Here is a 27,412-nt window from a genome sequence, read left to right on the forward strand (position 1 = left end):
GAAAATGATGAAAAACACATTTTTCATGTTCTAACACGATGCTGTCAAGGAGTACGGATATCATTTAGCTCGAGTGAATCGAGAAACCTTTTTTTCCCATGGAACAGAGAAACTAAGGGAATTTTAATTGACGTGACCAAAGCTATGAAAATTTTCTTATAAAGTACATGAGAGGAAATCATTTCTTCTGGCAGGACTGTCGATAATCAGATGGTATCGATTTAAGTTAATCATTCCGGGGAGGGCGGGGATAAAGGGTGTGTGTGAGGATTGATGAGTTGTTTCAAGGCGAGTTATTGTGATCTTGAAAGCCTTCCTGAAAGAATGATGGTAGCAGGTACAATATTAAGCAATTGGATAAATGTTTCAAAATGAAACATGCAGGTCTACGAAAAAAGAAAATAGCCTGGGGTTTATTGGATAACTCCTGCAGGCTTCAAGCTTAATCAAATGACCTCTTTATGTACTGTGTTATCAATTAATCCTACAAACCACAGTCAATTCTCACTCCGGTGTAAGCTGTACTGTGGAGCACTTTCACCATACACACTCTGGCGGTTGGAGGAGAAGGCTCATCATAACATTCTTATGTGAAGCGTGGGATGGGCAATAAATGCCGATCTTGCCACCATCGCCCATAACTGGGCAATGGCTAGAACAACACTGGGAAAAGCAGCTGCTTCCCTTATGACAATCATCGTGTGATTTCTTCCTCAGTGTCTCTTATTCACCCTTCCCTTCATTATTTGTGTCTCTTCCGTCTTTTTCAGTCCTGTTATTCCCTCTCCTAGTTTCTCTGGTTCGCTATTTCCCTCCTGCAACATGAAGAATGTACAATTGTTCTTTAAATGACCTCATTATTTTCTCTTCTGACCAAGAAGTCTGAGGAGGGGAGGGAGGGGCGAATTGCCAAACACAAACCCCATCCAGAATAGTTCCCCCCAGCCGCCAAACGTTGTCCCCTCCTCCTTCCACCTACTGAGTGGCATTCTGAATGATGCGATTAGGCGTTGTAGGAGGAAGTAGAGAAACTATATCTGGCCAGTCAGCACTCGAGTCAAAATGCGAATATCCAGTTAACTCATTCGCAACTTCTTATTGGAAAAGAATTACACGATGTACTTACTCCAGCCCCCGCCACCCTACTCCCCTTACGTCATAGCTTTCTGTACAGCAGTTTCTTAATTTAACAGATTGCAACAGTAAATATAGCTGCTATTCGAAGAGATTGTTACTGAGGATATAATGAGGCTCATGCCGCATCGTCATCTGGTTATATTGTGGCTGATGTTCGGTAGGTCCAGCCATATCATTTTATCCGTTTGCAGTAATGTAATGTTAATAGACTTTTCATCTCAGTTTTGCATTCAACATTTCGTTATGTTTTATTTCAGGTGTGATTCAGGCAGATTCTGTATCCCAGCCTCAGAGCACACTGGATATTACTGAAGGAGATCGTATGAAAATAGACTGTAGCTACACAACAAGTCACCGTAATCCCGATCTGTATTGGTACAGACATCACACGAACCAGGATCCTCCTTTCATTTTGTATCGACATATAACTAATAAAAGCGATGCAGATTTTGCCAAAGGGAAATTCGAGGCCGGCCAGCCTGACGAAGGAAAGGAGTTTCCTTTAACGATCACTCAAGCAGAAATCCAGGACATCGCCATATACTTCTGCGTGCTGAGCAACACACTGGTTTAAAATTCATCCTTCGCTGTACAAAAACTCCAGTGACGTAGAACTGCCAGTTCAAGGAAACCCGCCCCTGTGGGGAAGTGGTATCCGCAGCTCAGTGTAACTGTTCCATCTCACCATTCTATTTCTCTGTCAGAAATGTGTGTTCAGGCCCCACTCTAGAGACGTGAGCACATAACCCAGGCTGACACTTCTACTGCCAGTATGAAGGGAGGCTGCAATGTCTGTGGTGCCATTTTTCGGATGAGCTATTAATTAGAGGCTCCGTCTGCAACACCATACCCACCCCCTCCCCGAGGAGGACCTTACACAGCTCGCCGCCTATTGTGTAAAAGCGCAGGGCAGCTCTCCCGTGCATTTAAACCTCAAACGGCATCACTGAAACAAATGATCACATTGCTCTTTGTGGGAGCTTGCTGTGCATAATTTGACGAGTTCCTACATTACAATAGTGACTGTAATTCCAATTTACTTCATTCCTACTGCGAGACAGTCTTGATGGACTGGGCCGTACTTTGCTTTCTGTAATTGTTGATGGAAATAGTTCATTAATTATGGCAACTTGTGGGCCTGTCCACACCTTTTTCTGTTTTTCACCTAACACCGGTCCAAATGATGTCAGTTACTCGACTTGGCGTCAGGACCGGCCCTTGCGGCGCTGCGTATTCCAAGTAAGCAAATTCTGTGCACATGTCTGTGCGCAGCCCCTCAAGAGGCTCTTTAGTTCCGAGTGTACAACATTGGACTGGATCCAAAGCTCGCCTTCCCTTTTCTGATAATTTGACTCATTAATCTGCTCTCCTCCATCTTCCCTTTACCCACGTCTGAGACAACAGGGTTTTGATGACTAGTTTTTTTTGAGCGGGAAAACGAAAATCGCAGGGTGGCAGTTATACAAGTCAGAAAAAAAATCTCCGAGGAAATATGTGAGTTCAAGCGAATTCCTCAGGCGCTTTGTAAACTTGAGCAAATGTTTCTACCAAGTGCCTCTTAGGAAATGGGGAACATGACAGCATTAATCTCAATATTTTCACAGTTATTATCATTTTTCAAACCATGTTTGTGCTAGCTCCGTCTGAGAATTGGAGAAGTTTTGTTAAGCGTGCAGAACAGAATAAAAGAAGGAGGTCAACAGTCCTGGAAATATTGCAACACATCATAAAGTAATCACAGTGTAATACAAGACAGTCAACAGCTGAAAGTGACCGACACCCACAATTCAATGCTTTCCTAAGTGATCTAAGCGACTAAGAGTTCTTACGATTCCCTAACTGATCTGCTGCTTTATTCAATGTTTTTCTGTTCCTTTCATTATTATTGTTGGATCATGGGCACGGCGAGCCAGGTTCAAGGCGATGCAAGTACGTAATTGCCGTTTTATTTTTGTAGGTATGCGAGACGGTGGCGTAGCGATAATGTCAAAAGACCCTGGAAGACTGACGTCTGCATTACAAGAACATCTTTCTCTGCAATAATCTAAATATCTGTCCAAAAATTGAGGGATAAACTGCTGAACAGAAGCAGGACATTAAACCAGCCCATTCATTCGATGGTCGACCTGTCATCCGATTGAATTCTGCAGTTTCTTTTTTCAGCCGCTTTGGAAACATTTGGGTGGAGGAGGATATGAACTCATGGGAAGTGGGACAATATTTGTAGGGATAAGTGAGCAAGAACCTGGCAGATGGGATCCAGTCTATCATAGTGTGACTTCATCCATCCTGGTACGAAAACTAAAGCAAACAATATTTTTGGAAGGGTGTGAGACTGGGAAATATTTGCATTCAGATTGACTTGGGCATCCATGTATGTGAATCACTTTCCAGCAATCAATTGGGAATTCAAATGGTATATTAGTTTTAATCACAAAGGCATTAACGAACAAGGTTACGAAGTTTAACTCAAGTTACAGAGGGTCGCTGAGATGACACCTGGAGTTGTGGGTTTGCAGTTTTTGCCTCCTTACCAAAGGCAGGGCAGCTTTGCCCCAGAATTAGTGCAACAATGATTCACTCGACTGTTTCTGAGATTAACAGGCTTTTCTATGACGAGAGATTGAATGGGTTAGACCTCTATTCCCTAGAGTTCAGAAGAAAGGGAGGTGATCTAATTGAAGCATGAAAAATGCTGAAGCGAATCCAAATGGTAAATGCTGAGTCAATCTTCCAGCTGGTTGGCAAATTGAGAAGAGGACTCATAATCAGAATAAGCAGCCTATATTTAGGGCTGATACGAAGGGAAATTTCTTCACTCAAAGGATCGTGAATCTTTGGCATTCTCTACTGCAGAGGATTGTGGGAGCTCAGAGATTTCTAAAGTGACGAAAGGAAATCTCCCCTAAGTATGTTCCTTGCAGAAGATTCACAAACCCACCTCCTGTCTACTACCTCTGTCTGATTACTGGCAGTGACGGTAATTAGCTGCACATCTCCATTTACATTCAGACTGCACACTTCGTCAGTTTGAAATTATCTCTTACCGCCATCAGAGTGCTTTGTTGATGATTTTTCGGGGGGAAATATGAGCCCCTTATCCAAATATCAAATCAAACATTTCGATTAATGTCACATAATCACAGAATCACAGAATCACACAGTGCAGAAGAGGCCATTTGGTCCATGGAGTCTGCACCGACACGTGAGAAACACCTGACCTACCAACCTAATCCCATTTACCAGCACTTGGCCCATAGTCCTGAATGCTATGACGTGCCAAATGCTCATCCGGTACTTTTTAAAGGATGCGAGACAACCCGCTTCCACAACCCTCCCAGGCAGCGCATTCCAGACCGTCACCACCCTCTGGGTAAAAAGGTTCTTCCTCACATTCCCCCTAAACCTCCTGCCCCTCATCTTCAACTTATGTCCCCTCGTGACTGACCCTTCAACTAAAGGGAACAGCTGCTCCCCATGCATTCTGTCCATGCCCCTCATAATCTTGTACACCTCGATCAGGTCGTCCCTCAGTCTTCTCTGCTCCAACGAAAACAACCCAAGTCTATCCAACCTCTCTTCATAGCTTAAATGTTTCATCCCAGGCAACATCCTGGTGAATATCTGACTGAAACTAACAAAGTGAGACATTTTGCCCGGCTGAAGTGAATCAGGAATGGGATGAATAGGCTCACTAACAGAGAGGAAATTTCTTACTCGGGTTCCAGCCTTGTCGCCCTTTCCAGATTTTCATTTTTGAGACTTTCTTTTTCCTTTACATGGTGGCTTTTGAAACAACGAACACACAGTCTTATTTCCTTTAACATTTTCATTACCAGCAACGATATCACCAATCTGGTGGAGAGCGATTGTGTTTATGAACAGCAGAAAAACGTAAGAGGAGGCATTTCTGAAGAGTAAGCGGAGTCGGCGGGTGGGGAGGGGAAGCGTGGGGAGGGCGGCAATGGGGGATTTGCTAGACTCCAAGAACACAGGAGCTGGTCTGAAATAGCCATCGCGTTTATAAAAACAAGGAAGACCATGGAACGAGTCCCGGCGTGGCAGCTGGAAACATGTGAACAAGGCAGATAAGTTGTCAACTTTAAGGTTATTCTAGTACGAGGTGAAAGTAGTCAGGGGAGAAGGGGAAGGAGCTGCTCTGTGCTTGGGATTAATTTGAGAAATCACAGTCACTACCTTGTGAAATCTGTTCAGGGTGTGTAAACTGCCTGTGACCAAGCAACACACTCAAATAAACCTTGTGAACAGGCCGCTGTCACAGGCTCCGGGAAAGTGAAAGAGAAGATGGGAGCAAGGTTGCTCAATATTACAGGCAGGCACGGAAAGGGCGGCAAAGGGCAAAGGGGGACTTCAGGACTAGAGAATGTCACACAAACATGATCGAGTGCACGTCAAACAAACATGACCGACTGGGTGTCACACAAACATGACTGTCTGCACGTCAAAAAAACATGGCCGACTGTGCGTCACACAAACATGGCGGAAGCCCTTCTGTTCCTTCTGTGACAGTTGCCGGCCATGTTTCAGGAATATTTAAGGGTGAATAGCCTCTTTCTCGGAGATGATCATGAAATCCCACCCTGACTATAAAGGCGTACACAGCTGATCAGTAATAGGGAGGGAGGTTTAACTGGTACATTGTTTCTGTTATGATCTGTAGGTCCAATTACATCCCACAGTTTGTTATCTTGGCTGCTCCTGGAAACAGTTGGGTGACAGTTTGATCCGAGGCGAAATTGGTTTCCTCTCGGTGTGTGTTTGAGAGTCTGACAGCGCCTCTGCACATTGTGGTTGCATCTGCCCGAGATTCTGTACAAACCTCAACAGTCAGGAACTCACACTTACAGTGCAAAGGCAGTCTTTGTACAGGGGTGAGACTGCTTCCATCACTGTGAGTCTGAAAGTGCAGTAATAGACGGCAGAATCAGTCAGCTGCAGACCCGAGATGGTCAAACTGATTAATTTCTTCGCGATCTGAAGCTCATTAGAGAAACGGTGTCTGACAAAATTTGCTTTATATTCATTACCCCCTGAGTATTTCCCCAGCATATAATTGGGCTCGGAGTCTGTTTATTGTCGGCACCAGTATAAATAATAGTTGTTCTTTGTCGTATCATAGGTACAGCTTAAGTTCACCGCTTCTCCCTCTGTCTTAACACCTGGGGACAGCGGCTGAGTGACAGAATCTCCGTGACTCAGAACTGAAAAACATGTTCAAACAGAAAAAGATGCACGGATATATTCAAAATTCAGATTCAACCCATTTTTTTGGAGATGAGAGAAAAGATGGCATGTCCACAATTTCCTGTCAGGAATGTTCCCCACAGAAACCAGATGTTGAGCAAACTCATTGTCACCCTGTAGAGGAAAGGGGGATTTGATATTTGAAGACACCCGTTCTAATCCCACACTTAATAACCTGATGACGTGTCTCAGGGTGCTCTGACGTCACTTCCTTGTCTCCCCAGTGACACTGTGGCATGGGTGGATGCTGATCTGGCTGTCACTGAATGGACAGTCACCAACCTGGCCCAGTCAGAGCCCTTAAAGAGCGAATTAGTCGGCTTCAGGAACGGGATGGGAATGAAACCTTTTTTCTGGTTTTTGTACCTGGCAAGCAAGGATTGTTAATGGATTTGGTTTATTTCTAGTCAATTTGTTGTCGACAGTGCTCTCACCTTTACCACCCGGACACTAGTCATCATGTTTCCAGGGACATTTCCCACGCGTTCAGTTGACCACCCATAAGCCAAGCGCCCGCTGTCAATAGAAAGCATTGTGATTACTTCCGTGTGGGTTACACCCAGTTAGATGGGTGGAGAGAAGAGAGGGGTCGGTGAATGGGTTGGAATATGGGCCCTGCCCCGCACATTTGCTGGAAAACAATGAGACATGGAGAATATGTAGAGAAATGACAATTCAGGGATGGTTCCCAGGCTGATTCCTGAGATGAAGGGGTTGTCTTATGACAAAAGGTTGAGCAGGCTAAGCCTGTACTCATTGGTGTTTAGGCGAATGAGAAGTGATCTTAGTGAAACAAAGCAGATTCTGTAGGGCTTTGACTGGGTGGATGCCGAGAGCATTTCCCATCGTGAAGGAATCTTACAACTAGGCAGGGACAGTTTCAAAATAAGAGATCTCCCATTTAAGGTGGAAATGGGAGGGATTCATTTTCTTGGAAGGTCATTAGTGTTTGGAATTCTCTTCCCACAGAAAATGGAAGCTCAGTTATTGAATATTTTTAAGGCTGAGTTAGACAGACTTTTGAACCAATGTTGTGTCAAGGGACATGAGGAGCGGGCGGGGACGTGGAATTAAGACAGAGATCAGATCAGCCATGACCTGATTGCATTGCGGAGTAGGCTCCAGATCCGAATGCCCTACTGTTGCCGTTACCTCTTCTGTTCCTGCCTTCTGATATTTCAGTGCAGGATTTGAAACATTTCGCTGTTATTCATTCAATTGACCTGGCAGCTCCTGTTTCTGTGAATCTCTGCTGGTGCAGCTGAATTAGTATGCATCGCAGAAACAAAAGTTTGCATCATTAAACTACCGACTGAAGTAAGTAAATTGTCAAAGAAAAATGGAGGTAGTCGATGAGACGGGACAGACATGGAAATAACATTGAAGGACGAAAGGTCCATTAAGGTTGCACAGCTGAATTTGAGACATTTTTCATATAAATACAAGTAGAAACATCAAATTAATACAATTCTGCAGTGGGAATTCGCATGTTCTTGAAGAGTTTATAAATTCAGTTTACCGGTTAAAGAATCTGTCCTGAAATTCAGTATTGAGAATGAATTGTTGCTCTGTTTATGGGAGTGAAAAAGGCCTCTGGTGGGAGCTGGCCGGAACTGACAGTGTAGGCTTTTATCCAGGATCCACTTTATAACTGCAGCCGCGTGGGGCACAAGGCACAGAAATATATGGTGCTGTTGGGGATTAGGACAATGCTGTCCAAAAGCTTTGCAATCTTGGTTGTTTTCTTAAAGGTAGAGGGAAATCGGCCAGTGAAGTCCAGTTTCCTGTTCATTGTCCCTACGATAATTTAAGCCATGTTTCATGGATGGTGCCCTGAATACTGACCATTTAAGAACACAGTAAGGTTAGGATATCTTATATTCACGGTGCAGAAAAGTATGACATTGCTTTCTTCTTCAAAAGTCTATTCGGGAACAGCCAGTTGCACATTGTGCTTGTGGCTCCATTCTAAAATAAAATAAGAGTCAACATCAAGAATATCCCCTTCTTCAACATCGTCAGTATAGGGAGATGGTAGCCTAGTGATACTGTCACTGGGCAATTGTTCGGAGACCAAGGTTAATTCTCCGGGGAAATTGGTTCAAATCAGTTCAAACCATGGTAGCTGGTTAAATTTCAATTATTTATAATCAAGAACTGAAATCTAGCCTCAGCAATGGTTGTGCAAAACTGCCTTTGCAGGATTTATCTGGTTCACAGATTTACTCTCTGGAAAGAAATCTGGTCTGGCAGACCCACGGCAACCCCCCTAACTTTGGTCTGCAATGATCTAGCAAGCCACTCAGATCAAGGGCAATTAGGATGGGCAACAAATGCTGGCCTTGCCACGAATGCCCAATAACGAATTTTAAAATGTTATTAATTCACCAACATAAGATCAGGAAAACAGCTTTTTTTTTAATTGGGAAGGAAATGCCAATTGAGAATAGTATAATGATGAGGATCGATGTCCTATGGTTCCGCTTCATTCTCTGCCAACCTGTAACTCTTCAGTTCTGGGAATCTTCTACTAGAGCGGATATAAAGATCCCCACCCGACTGCACTGCTGCTGCAACCAATTCCGAACAGGCAACATCGGGAGAAATTCCTGCAGTAATGTCGGGCAGGTAAGGCGGATCAGAGCGAGATCAGTGAACTGAGCCTCCGGGCGTTGGTGCCACAAGGCTTGTTTCCATCATTCCCAGTTCGGAACAGCGAGGAACATGTGGCAACGGCGCCCACTGGCGGTGACACAGGGAACTTTACACTGTCCGGATCATCAGTAAAGCATAAGTTCATCAATTGGAATTCCCTGGAAAAACTCAGCAGGTCTGGCAGCATCGGTGGAGAAGAAAAGAGTTGACGTTTCGAGTCCTCATGACCCTTCGACAGTTCTGTTTTTCCAGGTAATTCTGCTTTTGTTTTGGATTTCCAGCATCCGCAGTTTTTTTGTTTTTAGTTCATCAATTGGGCTGTTTCCAGCGGCCTTTTATTGAAAGATGTGTTTCAAATAATTCACCTACATAAATAGGCTCAATGGAAATACGAATGAGTTAAAAAGAAAATGAATTTTGGCTTATTTCGGAATCTCTTTCTTTCTGTCTTTCTCGCTTTGCATTTGGCACTCGTCATTTCTCACGTTCTTTAACTCCCCCTTCCGTACCAGTCTAATTTTCTGTTCCTTTGATGACACCCTCAAGAGAAAATTCGTAAAATGGGTTCCAGGATTTTGCCACAGCGACACTAAAGGAACGGCAAAATCAGGAATATGTGCAGGGGAACTTGCAGTTTGTGGTGTTCTCATGCGCCTGCTGTCCTAGGCGGAAGCGATTCACGATTTGGAAGGTGCTGTCGAAGGAAGCTTGACGAGTTCCTTTCATCACATAATTTTAAATGCAGACATAAATTTCCAGTGGAAACCAATGGTTCTAATGGTTAAATGTTAAGTTACTGTGAACAGGGTTATTTTTAAAATAAAAATGCTGTAAATATTTCTACTGATCAACTCACCCCAAGATCACTGAGCCGTGAGTTGTCAGCACACTCTCATTCTACTCAAATCCATTGAACAGCAATTCCCTACCTTCCACTATATAATTCATGTGAAATGTGGCGTATCTATTTACCGCATTGTTGTTATTCAAATTCCACTGGCCGCCCGTATCGGCTGCGGAGAGTTCTCATACTCAGAGAGCAGCTCCTTTAATTGGGTGTTCCAGCTCTGATACTAGAACAACATTAGCAGTTTTTCTTCTCTATTTCTGCCTTACAGATTGAACCTGTTAAAGGGTCAACATTCTGCTTAATCCCTGCAAATTATCTGTGACGAGGTGAGCAAATTCACTTTTAGAGATTGGCAGATTTATAATTACTGATGACATAAATGGATGTGGGGATAGTGTGGGCAAAAAGCATTGAAGTAGATGATCAGCTTTGATCATATTGAATGGCAGAGCAGGCTCGATGGCCTAAATGGTCTGCTCCTGCTCCGATGTCCCCATGTTCCTCGCGCCGATAACATGAATTGGAGATCAAAGGAGATGTGAACTGATTGGTTGAATTGACGGATAAAGGACTTTTAACCTGATTGGCTGTCACCTGATGACGCGGTCAGCAATGAACCAATCAGCAGAGACAGAGGTCTCTTCCCAATTCTTGACTAAAACAAATTCAGCTTCAACCCGTTATGCTCAAATCTGCCTCGAGCTCTCTGCAAACATGTCTCCTGTTACTTTGTATTTATTCCTCACAGCTGCAGCTCTGTTAACCGGTAAGATCACAAGTTAAAAACAAAAAAACTGCGGATGCTGGAAATCCAAAACAAAAACAGAATTACCTGGAAAAACTCAGCAGGTCTGGCAGCATCGGCGGAGAAGAAAAGAGTTGACGTTTCGAGTCCTCATGACCCTTCAACAGAACTCAACTGAGTTTGTCAAAGTCCCAAACTCAGTTGAGTTCTGTTGAAGGGTCATGAGGACTCGAAACGTCAACTCTTTTCTTCTCCGCCGATGCTGCCAGACGTGCTGAGTTTTTCCAAGATCACAAGTTGCCCAACTCTGTGTTTCGCATCTTTGTCAGGCACTGCATTTGATAGGACAATTCGCTCAACACTTGGGGAGAAATGAACTGATCCTGAATGAGAAAAAGCATCCGGATCCACCTTGTCGAATACGGAGGTAGGCGAACTTCTCCGAGGGAATGAGAGCAGAAGAGTTGGACTGGGACTCCAGTCCCCACTGGAGCTAGCGAGGGACTTTGACAAACCCGAGACTTCCAAATCCACAGACCGTTTTCAGTTTTCATTTCAGAACACAGCAAATGAAGGGGAGAAGTTGATCTTAGAAGGTGCTGAATGTGCACTAAAGGATGTTTTACTCAGTCGATCTTCCCGATACAGCCCCTGAGCTGCAGGAATTATAGTTATGATTAACTGTCCTGACTTATTTCTTGGGTAACTGCTGGGGGTGTTAGACCGTTTCTGGGGGATTGACAGTGAAGTGACATTATGTAATTCAAGTCTCTGGGCTCTTACAGGACATTGTAGAGGAGACTCCGTTTCACAGACACCGTTTGCAGTCACAGCCAGTGAAGGAGACGATGTTCAATTATTCTGTAATTATACAGCTACAAGCACCAGCGATCCCTCTCTGTTCTGGTACCATCAGTATCCCAGCGGATCCATGGAGTATCTGCTGTGGAGAAGCAGATACAGTGGGAACACAGAAAGAGTTGCGGGAAACCGTTTTTCAGCGGAGCTTGATTATGTGAATCGCACCGTCCCGCTGATACTGTCTAAAACAGAACTGAGAGACTCCGCGGTGTATTACTGCGCACTGAGACCCACAGAGACACAGAACGGGGTTGAACCTGTGCAAAAACTGTCAGAGCGACACCCATCATAACCGTGTGTCAGGCAAACATTATAACATTTTGATTGGGGCTGAGTTTGAACTGATTCTTGAATTTTCGATATCTCGTAGTTTTAATTCTAGCCTATACTTTCATTCATCATACACATATGATTAAATATATTAATGCAGATATTTTAGGAAAAAAATTGAGTATTTATATATCGCCTTTTGTGATAACCCAAAGTCATGTGATCTTTCACGTCCACCTGAGAGGGCAGAAGGTTCTCTCAATTTGCCGTCTCACCCGAAAGCCGGTGTTTCTGACGGTGCACCATTCCCTGAAGACTGCATTGGGGTATCAGCATTGATCCTGGGACTCAAGCCTCTGAAAAGGACTGGAACCCTGAAGTTCAGATTTAGAGGCGATAGGGCTAATGCCGGAGCGTCGCCTGACAAACAATGCTTTCATATTAGCCTTGTGCTGTTTACTTTAGGACATCTGTATCTTTCTGATATTAATATATAATGTGTATGTGCACATGCAGATAGATTAGATTAACTTTTTTTATAGAGACGATCAGCCTGACGACTTATATGTAGATGGGCATCGGCCTCTTGGCCCCTCAGTCACTTCCGCTCCCTCTCACAACTTATACCGTGTTACCAGCACTGTCCTCTTCAGCAGATTGCATTTAAAGCAGTGGTTTAATGTTTCTGCTGAATTCTGTCATTTTCTTTTTGCGTTTGTAATGAATAATTTAAACATCCATAACCTACAGGGTTTGAGTTTGCGATGAGGTAACATTTGGAATAAGGTACATTATTGCTTTTTTAATAACAATTGACTACTCAACGGTTTAAATTGACCAGGAACAGCGGGTTCAAAGCCTCCAGAGTGAGGCATATGGCGGGTTTTCATTAGCAAGGACTCAACATCAGGACATGAAAAACTGTTTTTACAACTTTAGCTAAACTGAAGAAAAGCAGTAGAGTACAAAAATAAAATGCAAGCGTTTTCAATTTGTCTTTTGCTCCTTTCACCATCGATAGTTAGAAATGTCGTGATCTGGCGCCCTCTGGTGGGTATTCTGAGAGAGTCCAGTTGCCGCTGGGCAGTCTGAGTGATTCCGTGTTTTGTCACTTACCTGATTTAATAGTTCTTGTTTATAGGAAGTTCAGTTTGAGCAGTTCTGAATTAACACGCTGAACAGAAACAAATGTTTTATATCATTAAAATAAAAGACTGGAAGGCGGAAGATTAAAGAATGCCGATTAGGAAATGGAATCAGGCGATGATAGGTAACAGGCAGGGAAATATATAAAAGTGTAGAAGGTCACTTAAGATTCGACATGGTGCATCTCTGAAGTTTATTTTGTATTATACATGCGACTTGCTAGTGTGATGCTGCAAGACCTCACCTGTTCTTGCTGACTGTTGTGTTTTATTGCAGTTTTGAAAGGTCCCTGTGACTCTCACAGTGGAGACGGAATTATTGCTTATGTTTCATTAGTGTCTAAGTGCCCTCTAGTGACACTTACAGGTGTAGGTATTTGCATGGGATCCGCTATATCTCTGCAGCAATACGGCCTTCGTGGCACAGAAATATACTGAAGTATCGAATGTCAGGATTTCCTAATCGTTAACTCAGTAATTTTGTCAGCTTTAACATACGTAGAAGAGAATCGCTCTTTAAAATCGGGGTTCCGTTTTCCTATCCTTCATTGATATAAAACACGTAATATGGAGGCTGCCCGGGCTGCTGACTGTACCGGGACACACTTATTTCCAAAGTGCAGTTTATGGTGATATTCCTTTCCTCTTCAACAGTCATTTCAGGTACCGACTGCTCCGATGAATTTTGATGGCCCCATTCCGAGAAAGACAACGACAATATTTATCATTTCATCATCAATAATGATTGGCTTCGGCAGCCAGAGTGAAGTGTATACTTATTGAGGGTGTTATAATAATGAGTGGTCTGAGATAGTTCCATATGATGTTCATTAAAAAGCGGCAACAATCTTTCCAATAATGCTGGGCAGGCAAGTCGGGTCAGAATGAGAGCAGCAAATGGAAGCTGTGGGCGGGGCTACCGCAGGCAGTGTTGTCACACTTGGCACTTATCTAAAAAGGAACTGAACTCAATACTAATCACACCTTCGAAAATTATCCAAATTTGCCTCTCTGCAAGAACTGTAGTTCAAACTTCATGCAGTATTGCGGTCCAGCGCCAACAGTGTCTGAGTTAGGAAATTATTCACTAGTAAGCGAAATCTTCACCAGTGATGTGGATTAAATTCAAGCCTGGCTACATAAGCAGCCGGGTTGGAGTCGTTCCAAATTAATGTACAAGAAAAATATTAAAATTTTTATATTAGAGACGGGAAAAAGGAAATGTGCAGTTTTCAGAAAAGACTGAAACAAGAGTGTTAAGGAACAAATAGGAAGGGAAAGGTATCGAAAACCAATAAGGGGAGTCAAGGCATCATGGATCGATTTGTCAATTTCATGTCAATTATAAATGTGATGTGCAATCAAAAAACAATATGACTATGCAAGTGGAACTCACCGGTTGCTGTTATCGAGTGCTGTCTTCTGTTGCAATTTTAAGAATCTCCCTGTGACTTTCATTGTGGAAACTGAATTAACCGTGTGTGTGCGCCCTCCGGTGAGCGCTAGCTGGAACTGCCAGTGAGGGTTTTTGTATGGACTTCCCCATAGCGCTGCAGCAGTGTGGGGTCCATGGCACAGAAATACATGAGGTTGTCTGGGATCAGCGTGTTACTGATGGTTAGCTGGGTAATCTTGTTATTTTTATCAAACGTAGAAGAAAACCGATCATTGAGATTGGTGTTTCTTTGCATATTCTGGCCAATAAGGTGAAACATGTACATTGCAGGATTCCCGGAGCGCTGACTGTACCAGTCTACGTAAGGGTTTACAACGCTTGTTTTCAAGGTGCAGGTTAATGTGGACATTACTTTCCTCCTCAACCTTAATTTCATCAACCGGCTGTTCTATTGTGTCTTCGTAGCTCCATTCTAAAATTAAAAAGCGTAAGAACATGAATCAGTATCAACCTCATATTGATCAACATAATCATCAACACCATCACTATTATTTTGCCAGCAATAATACCTGGGTTACAGCAGTCAGGAGGAGAATGGAGTTTTACTGGGAAGGAAACACTTAAGTGACATAATGATGAGGAGCGGAGCGAGACGGTTCCCCATGATCCTTCCTGAGTCTGTAACTCTGCAATGCAAGAAATCCTCTGTCGGAGCAGAAACACAGGTCCCCGTCCCAGTGCACTGCTAATCCAACCAATGACAGGAATGGACCAGCGGCAGCAATTTCTTCAATAACACAACCGGGTCAGAGCGAGAGCAATAAACGGAAGCTGTGGGCGGGGATAGCGCAGACTCAATATTGAGTGAAGTGTGCGATGACCCTCAGCTGCACCTGGAACTGGTGGAGCTGAAATAGCGACGGTTCAAACTCCAGATCTCTGTGACCATCCTGCACCTGTTCACTGTTCAAGTGACTGGGAATAATTAGAGTGGGAGAGACAGAAAGAGACGAGAACCACTGAATCTTAGAGCTCTCGGCCTATGGTGCCCGAGACTCTTTGGAAAAGTTATCGTCACGTCATCATTGCAAGCATTTTGCTATCAATTATGTTGGGCATATGGCAGCCAGGAGGAGAATGGATGTTTACTGAGAAGTGAGATAATAACGAGGAGTGATCTTACATACAATCGACATGATGTTCCCTGACTCTGTAACTCGGATGTCCGTTGAAATGATCTGTCAGGGTAGAACTAGCGATCGCCTCCCCACTGGACTTCTGATCTAACCAATACCAAACAGGGAAAAGCGGTAACAACTCATGAACAAAACTCGACAGGCAAGGCAGGTCAGAACGAAAACAGCAAAAGGAAGCTGTGGGCGGGAATGCTGTGGGCAGTGTTGTTATACATAGGATTGATCTACAAGGAACTGAACTCAATGATAATGACACCTTCGATAAGTATTTAGCTTTGCCGCTCTGTAAGAACTGCCGTAATTTCATCTTGATTCCATATTGCGGGCCAGCAGACACGTAACATGAGTGTTAGAAGTAGTACATTTTCCAATAGTGAGCGAAACCTTCATAAATGGTGTGGATTGAAAGCAAACCTGAGTACATGAGCACCTGAGTTAATGTACAAGGTAGCAGAAAAGCTTTAAACTTTTAAATTAGAAACTGGGAAAAGGAAATGTACACAATTTTCAGAAATGAGTAAAGACAAGGGTGGTCATGAACAAATAGGTAGGGAAAGGAGTTGAAAGCGAAAAAGAGGAGTTACGACATCACAGATCAGTTGGTGAATCGATTATCAATACAATGTGTAATCACAAACGAATATGAATGTGCAAGTGGACCTGACCAGCTCCTGTTATTGGACGCCGTGTTTTGATGTAATTTTAAGAATCTCCCCGTCACTCTCACCGTGGACACTGAATTACTGGAACTGTCAGTGAAGCTTTTGTTACGGAATCTCCTACATCTTTGCGGCAGTGTCGGGTCCATGGCACAGAAATACACGGCTCTGTCGGAGATCAATGTGATCGTTAGCTCAGTAACCTTGATATTTTTTAGACGTAGAATGAAACCGGTCATTGAGGTCGGTGTTCCTGTGCACATTCTCGCCAATAAAATGAAACATGTACATTGCAGGTTTCCCGGGATGCTGACAGTCCCAGTACACAGGGGTTACAATCGCTGGTTTTCAAGGGTAGGCTAACGTAACATTACTTTCCTCCTCAACTGTTAATTCAGGATCAGTTGTTCCACTTTGTCTTGGTGGCCCCATTCTAACAGAAATAATAATAAAATGACAATCAGCATCAGCCTCACCATAACCGCCATCACTATTATTTTACCAACAATAATATCTGGGTTACAGCGGTCAGGAGGAGAATGGAGTTTTACTGGGGAGGAAATACTGACTGATAAGTGAGATAATGATGAGGAGCGGGGTGTGACGGTTCCCCATGATACTTCCTGAGTCTGTAACTCTGCAGTGCGAGACACCCTCTGTCGGAGCAGAAATACAGATCCCCGCCCCACTGCAATGCTGACCCAACCAATGATAGGAATTGACCAGCGGCAGCAATCTCTCCAAGAGCACAATCGGGTCACAGCGATAACAGCAAGCCGGAGCTGTGGGAGGGGACATCGCAGACTGAACATTGAGTGAAGTGTGCGGTGACTGTCAGCTGCACCCAGAACTGATGAAGCGGAAGTAGCGACGATTGAATCCCCAGAAGCCTGTGACCATCCTGCACCTGCTCACTGTTCAAATGGGTGAGAAAAAATTGTGTGGGGATAGGGAGGCACTAGAAACATGGAATCTTAGAGCACCGAATGAGGTCACTCGGTCTGTGATGCCGGAGAGGCTTTGAAAGAATTATCCGGTTCGGCTTTCAACGCCCACATTTTCTATATAGCCCGGCATTTTCCCTTTCTAGTTGCAAACAATTTCCTTCTTAAAGTTACTGTTGAATCTTCTCCCACCACCATTTTGAACTCCACCTTCCAGAGTTTAACAAATCGCAGTGTAACAAATTAATCGAATCTTTCCCAGCTACTTTTCCCTTCCAAATAGGATAACCCGTGTTATCCAATGGCCTGCAATTGGAAACAGTTATGCGCGAACTACACTAACAAACTCACAGAAATTGAGCACCTCAGTTCAGTCTCTCCTCTACTCCCTTTGATCTAAGTGGAGGTGGTCTTGTGGGCAGTGGGTAGCTTCCCTGCCTCGGACTCCTTAGAAGGAGGTCGGATGGCTGGCTCAGTAGGCTTGAAAGCCAGAACGTTGTTCAATTCCTGGGGTGGATTTGGGGCCTGCCTTCTTGTTCTACCCGTGGTGGTGCAGTGGATTGTACCTGCCTTCAGGTCGAGAATTCAACAGGAATATATAATAAGAACAACCCCAGTTTAACTAGTATATTCACATATCTGACTACATTAAACTCACTTAATGCCCCCATTCTGAACTGGATTGAACAGAATCCACCAGCAGAGTGCGCCAAGCCCAAGCATGTTCTTTAGAAAGTCACGTGGGATGAAGACCAAAACCAATTGTAATGATTTCCTGAGTGAGGTCACAATGGGCCTGGCCCCCCCTGCAGTGTGTGGGTGGAACAATGAGTTGAACAGAGCCCGGGTTCCCTGTCTCCTTCTCGATCTCTGGCTCATTCCTTTCACATTCACTGAGAGAGATTCAGTCATACATGTTTCTGATAATACTGGCGGCGCTGTTGGGCAGTAGGTATAGATTTAGGTTCATCAAGACAGTTTCGCGGATTGATGCAAGCCTGGTGAATGGGAATTTACAAACGCTCATAAAGATAGACACAGGTTTAGGTCGATCCTGCTTAACTTCCTGCTCTTTTGTTCCTCTACATTTACAGGCTGACTATTTGCAGATCCAGTAACTCAGTCACTGGTGGCGTTAACAGTGTCAGAAGTAGCTTCGGTGCAATTGGATTGCGAATATACAGGCCAGATTATAAACAACATGCAATAGTATCGACAGAAACAGGCACAACCTCCAAGCTGGATAATTACCAAAGTGCCAGCATTCAAAGAAGACGAAATATCAGGACAATATCTGCTGGCTGCTGACCAGCCTCAGAACAATGCCTACCTCTATATAAGTAGGCTGAGTGTGGAGGGTGTGCCGGTCTATTACTGTGCAGTGAGGCACAACAGGCAGATAAAGGTCAAGACCCCTTAAAAAAACACCTCCGCCAGTTTTTTGTCTTCTTTAGTGCTTTTAACAGTGGAGTTAGTCTGATCCCAAGCGCACGGTGAACAAAGATTGTCAGGTTTGTTTATCAAAGAGTTGTATTTCTGCCTTTGTCCTCGTTCAAATTAACAAAGAGCCGGTTTGGGAAATCTTGAGAATTATCTCAATGTCTCGGCCTACGTCTCCTCAGCAAATAGCTTGGAGCTTACCTGGAATGCTGATCTGCCTATAGAGGTGGAGAAAGCTATCAGATGTGGAGTGATTATAGCTTAACGGTGGTTTCCTCTCAGTTTGTGTTTGAGCGGCTGACAGCGCCGCTGAACATTGTGGCTGCAACTGCCCGAGATTCGATACAAACACGACCAGTCAGGAGTTCTCAGGTACAGCATAAAGTACGGGGGTAGAGTTCCTTTTCCTCATAAACTCCGACTGTCAGCCCTGCTTCTGATCAGCTCTTGGAGTCACTTTCTCCCCTCAGAGAGAGAGAGAGAGGAGTGACTGCCTGAACCGTACCCTTGCTGTTGTCTGTCTCACCGATTGCCGGCAGACAGGAGCGAGACCGCCTCTGTGAATATAGCTCGATCTGGATAAGCCAGTGCAACAAAAAAAAAACCCTTCCATATAATGTCGTAGGTGAAACTTAAAGCAGCTGCTTCTCCTTATGTCTTAACATTTGCGGACAGTATCTAAGTGACAGAATCTCCATGGCTCAGTTCTGAAACATATATTCAAACAGGAAGTAATCAAATCGGATTGTTTTCAAAATTCCGATTGCAACCATGATTTGGGAATGAGATGATATGTGTTTATTTCAATCTGTCAGAATTGATCCTGCCCCCGCCCCATACAACCCAGATGTTGGGTGACGGCATTGTCGCTGTCAACTCTGTAAAAAAGAGAAGCTGAGATGAGAACAACTTGGTTCTAATCTCCACTCTTTTGAATCGGCTGTCATTCCCAGGATCATGTTACCTCACTTCTCTGCCTACCCAGTGGAGCTTTAAAACCTGTAGCCCGAGCGGGGCTATAGTGCGTGTCCTAATAACGGAGATGGTTACATGGTTAGGGATAGAGGCGGGAATGGTTCCCCTAGACTTGGTATTGCAAGGTGGAAACACTGCTTTGTGAATAGTGTCAGAAAACATTTAACAGTCACTGAAGAGAGACCACGAACATTGAGGGAACTCTGTGTTTTAAAGGGCGCAATCACTACATCGTGAAGTATGTTCATTTTCTATATACCGACCCTGAACCAGCATAATACTATGATCACATAGACACTATGTGCCAGCTTTGATCAAATGAGCCTAGATTCGGAGAGTGGAGATAGAGAAAGGGCTGCACAACAATTCAGCCGGCCAGGAAAGAAAAGGCAAGAATCTGCAGTTTCACACACATCGTAGGATCTGCGAAGCAGACGTGAAATCCCCTTCCACATTAGTCTGATGGACAGAGGACGGAGGTGGAAGTGGGAGAACGACCCTCCCTTTCCCCCACAGTAATGAGCTGGGAGCTCGGTCCACGTGTTTTTAATGGATGGTGTCTGTTGAGAGCAGAAATTTGGCGGACAATACCGGGAGAACTTCATGCACCATCTCCACACCAATACACCCCCACCCCGCCCCCGCTCTATTTACACTGGTGAGAAAAAGAGTTAGCGTTCCGAGCCGAAATTAGATCTTCAAAACAATCACACTGGAATAGAAACATTAACTCTGTTTCTCTCACAGATGCTGCCAGACCTGCTGAGAATTTGCAGCAAGTTGTGTTTTTATCTCAGATTTACATCGTCCTCAGTGTTTTGCTTTTAACTTAGTCCAATTGTGCCCGGGATTCTTCAACATCTCCGTGAGAGGACTAACGGGATCTCGGTTAAACGTCTGATCCCGAAGTAGGCCCCTGAGACCCGGCAGCTTCCCTCAGGCCAGCAATTGAGGACCAGGCTCCAAACCGAAACAGCCCAGTCACATTGTCAATATCCAGACTGGAGTACACAATGTACACACAGAATAAACTCTCCCGGTATTTAACCGAATGCTGTCCTCACCCTTCCCTTCTTCAGATAACATGTAAAATATGTTCTTAATGAGCAACTATTGTTTTCTAGGCCTTTAGGTTATAGCTGCAGGGACAGAGATTGAAGCGACGCACCAAAGGGCAATGGACATTGGAGTAACTTTGCCCTTGTTGCTTTTTTTAAAGATTAGTCGCCATCTTATGGAATCTGCTCATTGTGTATAAACTGTCTCCGAACCAGCAAAACACTCAGACCAAATTACCCTTGTGAGCAGGGCGCAGTCAAAGGCTCCAAAAAACCGAGAGGGGGTATGGGGACAGGGCCATGTCTCCGTTATTACCGCATTACATTATATTTACACTGGCTCTGTTACTGCTGCCTCTTTCTCTGATGCATGGCGCAGCTATTACTTGATATATCCATGTCTCTGAATTATAATAGCCCAAACTCATTTTTCATTATTTCGCTTAGGCTATACATCAATTACTGGACTCGACTATATCTGAGTTTATATTACACTAGGCCGTGCCTTAATTGCTGCTGCACCAGCCCAGGACCATTTTAACATTGCACTACTCACTGCCGTTGCTCTGGTTCCATTGGGCTTTCTCTCTCTCTCTCTCTCAGTTATTACTTCTTTCTACATTTTTTTCTACGTTGCATTGACTATGTCTCTGGCGCCACTGCACTTGGTACTATTACTTCTAAACCACGTCTCAGTTATTACTTCTCATTACCGTGCCTCTGGTTATAACACAGCAGGACATGTGCCACTTGTCCCTTTACGAATAGCTCTGAGTTTGTATCTGAGCATTTGGAGAAAGTTTCTGGACATGTAGTTTAGCAGGACACATGAAACGTACTGCAGTTCCCACATGGTGCAGGATTAGCTTGCAATGGTCTGCCCCTCAGATGCTCTTCCATATAAGCTAATCGTTACTTCCAATGACTAAACTGTAAATTAATATAAATATTTAAATAAAATTAAAGAATTAAATACTAAGACACTTACCAATAAGCCATATATATGAAATAACTGAAATCCAATAAACACAAAATAATTAGGAACATGGCAGAGGTGGGAAGAGACGGTTTTACGTTAGAGAAAGACCTGAGCTCAGTATCTACCATCATGGCTTCTGCTTCATGGTGCCGCCAATGCATGGTCAGGGGGAGGAGTGACCACAGAATTTCCAACCTGCACTTTTCTCACAAAGAAGATAGAATCACCCACGTTGCCAGTGTTACAAATGATCTGCATGAATCCGTGAGATAATTTGTTTGTTCAACAAAGTGTAACTAAGGTGCATGTTGTAATGTAATTGACCCTGTGGAGACTGTCACAGGGAAGAAATGAGGAACGCTTTGATTATGTCACAGAGCTAAGTTGTGCAGCTTAGAGAGTTCCCTCACTTTCTGAAAGGCGATGCACGGACCAGCGAATGGCCCTTTCTATGCCATTTACTATCCCATCCTTGCCGCTGTTGTCCCAGGTAAGTTATGGATCCCAAATAAATTCTTTACTTTCTTTGCAATAATTATATTAGATGCATTGTGATCTTAAATATATTCAGCAGTTGGATGAATCTACATTGCCATCAATGGAAGGATTTTAACAGTTACTGTACAGTGAGTTCCCAATGGGCAGGTCCCGTTGTTAATGTGTTCACAGGAATTAGTTACAGAAATGCTTCACGTAGGTGAGTGGAGATGCAAGAATTTGAATCTATTATTTATTTTGCGTTGTGTACGTTTGCCTTGTATTTTGACTAATTATATTTTCTATTCATTCAGGGATCGTCGCTGTCACTGGAAAGGTCAATGTTTATTGCCCGTCTCCCATTTCCACCTGAGAGAGAGGAGTTGTGCAATTCTTTCTTCGAACACTGAAGTATGATGCTGCTTCACAGAAGCTTTGCAAACACATTGACACCGAAGCACCTAGGCATATATTAGGGCAGGCAAGTAAATTTATGATCAAAGAGATACGGAGCGTCATAAAGAAGGAAACAGTTGTAGCTTTGAGGAAAGGAATTTCAGAGATTAGGGACTCGTCAGTGGAGCGATTAATATCAGGGTGTACGAGAGGGCAGAGCTGTAGGTACACTGAAATCCCAGATGGCTGTAGTGCTGCATAAAGATCCAGGGATTAGGAGTGGCGAGGCTATGGAGTGGTTTGAAGAGCAACATGAGAATATTCCAATGGAGGCATTGCTGCACCGGGAGCAAAGGGAGTAGGTCAGCGAGTATAGAACTGATGGAAGAGCTGGACTTGGTGTGAGTAAGTGCACGGTCAGCAAATATTTTCTTTGAGCTTACCTTTACTGACAATGCAAAGTGAGGCACTGTCCAGGGGACATTTCCAATTGCCTGAGGTCTAGATGTAACAAGGGCATATATAAGGCTTTCAGCAGCGCCTTAGCTAAGGAAGCGTTGGAGAAGGGCCATAGTACTGGTTACATCAGAAAGGTGGAAATATGCAGCGTTGGTGCTTGTGATTGATAAGGGGAGGGAGGCGTTTGGAAGATCATTTCATGGTCAAACAAGACGCCAAGATTTTAAAGGGTCTCAAGCCTCAGAGGATGGGCAACCAGAGGGAACGACTCAGCGATCAGACAGCAGGGTTCGTGGCTGTAACTGCAGGAGATGTTTTCTGTATTGACAAATATTTAATCCAAAGTTGGGTGTAGAACAATTAGTAAAGGCTTTGGTATAGTCTGATTCTTGAGGTGGCAAAGGATGGATGAGGAAATATTGTGTAACAGATTGGATGGGACATTTTGCTGCGAATATCTAGCTCATAATTAATATGATTTAGAATGTAACTACTCATTTTAGGGATTAAAATTTAATTGTAGAAAAACGGTGCATCTAGTTAAGAAACTGACAAAACAACACTGATGTAAATGCAGCTCAAACAAGCTTGAGTTTAACACACATAAAGTGCATCCTGTGTTTATGTTATAAGATCACAGTAGATAGTGAAAAAAATAACTTAAGTAATAGGTGATCCATCTCTGGATCTCCTAGTGTGCCAGGGAGTCTGGAGAGAGGGCAATTATATCCATTAGAGATATAAATTGTTCCATCTCAAAGCATTCCATGATTTAATGGAGGTGGGCTGTTGGGTAGAACTTTATTTTGTTTACGTTAAATGGGTGTTTGCTCAGAAAGCAGGCAGTTCTTGGGAATTAGCTGTGGGACCAGACTCCTTACAGAAGCTATGGGAGCAGAGAAGGCTAGTAGGAATCAGGAGTGCTCCTGATGTTTAAATCCCCAAGCAAGAAGGCAGTTGCGGTTTTGGTTTGGTGTACACTTCGTCACGTTGGATTCAGAGTGCCAAAAGGATATGATTGTTCGTTAGGTCGATACTTAAAACAGTGAAAATACAACTTGTATTATCACCATGCGAAATGAGAGTACAATGCGTACAACCTTGGTTTGGGTTTCGCAAGGGAAAAAGCAATTGGAAGATTTGCCTTGCTTGTAATTACAGAAGTAAAGTAACAGTGATCCTCACAGAGCCTTGTGGCAGAAAGCAGTCAGCAGAAATAGTTTGCAAGCTGTGAGAAGGCAGTTGGGCATCTGCTGGCAATCAGAACAAGGAACTGAGGCACCCACAGTAGTGATGTATTAAATAAAAGTTGTAGGGTCACTTAGCAAATAAGGTGATCGAAGCAGCCCCATAATATCGATCATCCTGTAATTAATTGACAGAATAATACTAAAAGAGTCCACATTTATAAACAAACAACTATAGCTAATAAGTCCTAATGTGAAAAACTCAGTTCCGTAGTTTTACTTCTCCCCCATGAATTCCGTTACATATTACAGGAACGTTAAATTCAGTTCTGCAGAAACCTCAGAGAATAACTGGAACACCGAGGAGAATAAACGTGCATCCTGGATGACTGTTGCATACTTTTTCATCCAGAGTGTGGTGGGTGTCTGGAATTCACTGCCAAAGTTGGTGGTTGAGGCTGAAACGCTCAATTCATTTAAAAGGTGACCATCTGCATCTGAAGTGCTGTAACCTGCAGGGCTAGAGGCCGGGTGCTGGAATGTGGGATTAAAATGAGCGGCTGGTTTCTTCTTTTCTCTTTTTGGTCAGCACAGACACGATGGGCTGAATGGCCTCTTTCTGCACCGTAACTTTTCTATGTTTCTATGACCCATACAGAAGTGAATGAATTTTCAAGAGTCTTGTAATGTTTAGGGTAAATGTTGCTGTAGTGTGTGCAGTAATTATAAACTACAGTTTTAAATTAGCACTGCTTGTTTTAATTATTTATACAGTAACATTTGCTTTTGTTTAAAAACGTGAATCATGTGGCGTAGTTCAAGTATTAATTACGAGGCATTCAGAGTTATCCTTAAATGTTATTGGTCCCTAACAAGATCATAACAGGTGGCTGGTATTTAGAGTGAGATCTTTAACTTTTTTTCTCTTCTTTTCTCTCTCTTGCAGCCAATTTGCTGGCGACCATAATCCTATCCCGAGGGCATTGCGGACTCTCCCGGTGCATCACCTACTACCTGTAAGCAAAAGCGGTAACAGATTTCCTTTTCATGATCACTGCCGTCATCCTCAACCGGTTTGGTGGCATTTACTTTCCACCCTGTCCACCACACCGGGGTGCACAGTCAGCAACCTGCTGGTCTATGCCACCCGGGATGGCTCAGTCTGGCTGACAGTGGCCTTCACCATCGACCGTTTGGTGGCCATCTGCTATCAAAGCCTGAAGACCAGATACTGCACAGAGAAAACTACGTCGCTGGTTATAGGACTGGTCTGAGCCTTAAGCTGCATCACGAACATCCCCTTCTTCTTCACCTGCCAGCCCTTGTACATCCTGGACGGGATGCCCTGGCTCTGCGACATCAAAGCCACCTTCTACAACTTAACTGTCTGACAAGCCTATCTCTGGCTGGACCGCATCTTAATGCCATTTCTCCCCTTCTTCCTTATTCTATTACTTAATGCCCTGACTGTGAGACACATCTTAGCGGCCAGCAGAGCCTGCAGGGGACTCCGGGGCGCCGAGATTCGTGGGGATTCTGAGATGGACAACCGCAAGCGGTCCATCGTCCTCCTGTTCGCCATCTTGCTCAGCTTCCTCTTCCAGTGGGCCATCTATGTCGGACATTTCCTCTATGTACAGATTACGGGTAAGGCCTACTTCACCGGCCTGGATTTCAATGATCCGCAGTACATCCTTCAAGAGATGACCAACATGCTCCAGCTGATCAGTTCCTGCACCAACATCTTCATTTACGCAGTGACTTCGGCCAGGTTCCGAGAAGAGTTGAAGAACCTGCTGATGTGTCCATTCTCCACTCTCAATGGTTGCTTTAAACGGTGCAACAATAATTAAACATTTGCTTCTCCCTTTTTAAGCATCAACTCCCATTACTTGTTCCTGATGCTTCTCTTCCATCACAGCGGGTCTGTATGTGGCACTTTATGTCCCTCAGCTGAATAAAAAAAGTCGTGTGTTCAGATCCCATACCAAACACAGAAACTCTATAACCCCAGACCAAAAGTCCCCAGTTGGCAGAACTGAAGGAGTGCTGCACTGTTGGAGCTGTCATCTTTCTGGATGAGACACTAAACCGAGATCCATGTGTACAATCTGAGGTGAAATGTAAATTACCTCACAGTCTCTTTGTAAAAGAACAGCACGAAATATTCCCCGTGCCCTGGGCCCATATTTATCCCCACATGCACCTTTGAAACCAATTCTCTGCTCTTTGGTCCAATTGTTCGTAGAAACTTCTTGTGTGAGAATTGACTGCCATGTTTCTTATATTACAACAGTCACAACAACTGGAAATAACTTAATTGGCTATAAAAAATGCTTTTAGAGCGTCCTGAGGTCTCGAAAGGAGTTGCATAAATGAGTATGAATAGAATAATGAATAAATATGAAAGTCGCCTGAAACTTTAACTGCCTGACCTGCTGTGTATTTCCTGCACTTTTATTTTTCTTTAAGATTAATTTGTTTGGCACATATACATACCGTAAATAACCATATATGCATGTATATGTAGTAGATTACATTATACATGCTGCATATAATATCTACATATTATTGGCAAATGCGAATGGGAAACTTCAACAAAACATGGTTTTCCATGAAGTAGATCAAGTGTTGCGGACTTTTGCTCATTTTTCATCCTGTGCCTTAATCTCCCATGATCTCTGAGAGTTTTACGACGTTCTCATGTTCTCAACACTAATATTACAAACAGAATACTAGATCAATTAAGTTACAGGCAGCCTCTGATGGCTGTCCATAGAACCAAACAGGGGTTTCCTGCTATAAACGATTGTACCCTCACACACTCCTAAATGAAGTTCTACCAATATTAATATCTACCTTCTGTCGGACTATTTGTCCATTTGGTGGAGGCATAGCTTAGTCAGTAATAACTCAGGCAGAGCCTGGTGTGATATCATCAGAGACATGGTGTACTCCAGTAAAACACAATGCAGGACCTCGTGAAATGCAAATGTAGGCAGGCCTAGTACATTACCAGCTAAGGCAGGATTTAATATGCCCGGCAGGCATCCTGATATACTCTCCCCAGCTCCATCCATGCAGGACAAACTTGCTCATAAAAGAGGGAAAAGTTGCAGACAGGTGGAGGGGTGACGAATTCAAAGTTCTCACAGAATTTGAAAACAGCCATCCAGGTGGCCGGCGATGACTGGGACCGGTCCTGTGCTGACTGTAAGGTAGGCGCTGCTCTACCAAGTGAGGATCCAGCAGTGCAACATCCATCAGGCAACCACGCTGTGAGTGATGTGTCCTCTTTCACAGGCCACTGTCGTGCAC

General features: G+C 43.8%; 1 gene segment (V, D, J or C); it reads left to right on the top strand.

The window, feature by feature from the left end:
• The first annotated feature begins 10,621 nt into the window (after positions 1–10,621).
• On the top strand, positions 10,622–11,805 carry LOC121270265. The segment is given in 2 exon segments: positions 10,622–10,673; positions 11,438–11,805. Coding segments are annotated over 2 exon segments (420 nt in total).
• The last annotated feature ends 15,607 nt before the right edge of the window (positions 11,806–27,412 follow it).

The sequence above is a fragment of the Carcharodon carcharias genome, chromosome 27, assembly GCF_017639515.1.
Source record: "Carcharodon carcharias isolate sCarCar2 chromosome 27, sCarCar2.pri, whole genome shotgun sequence".
Lineage (NCBI taxonomy): Eukaryota > Metazoa > Chordata > Chondrichthyes > Lamniformes > Lamnidae > Carcharodon > Carcharodon carcharias.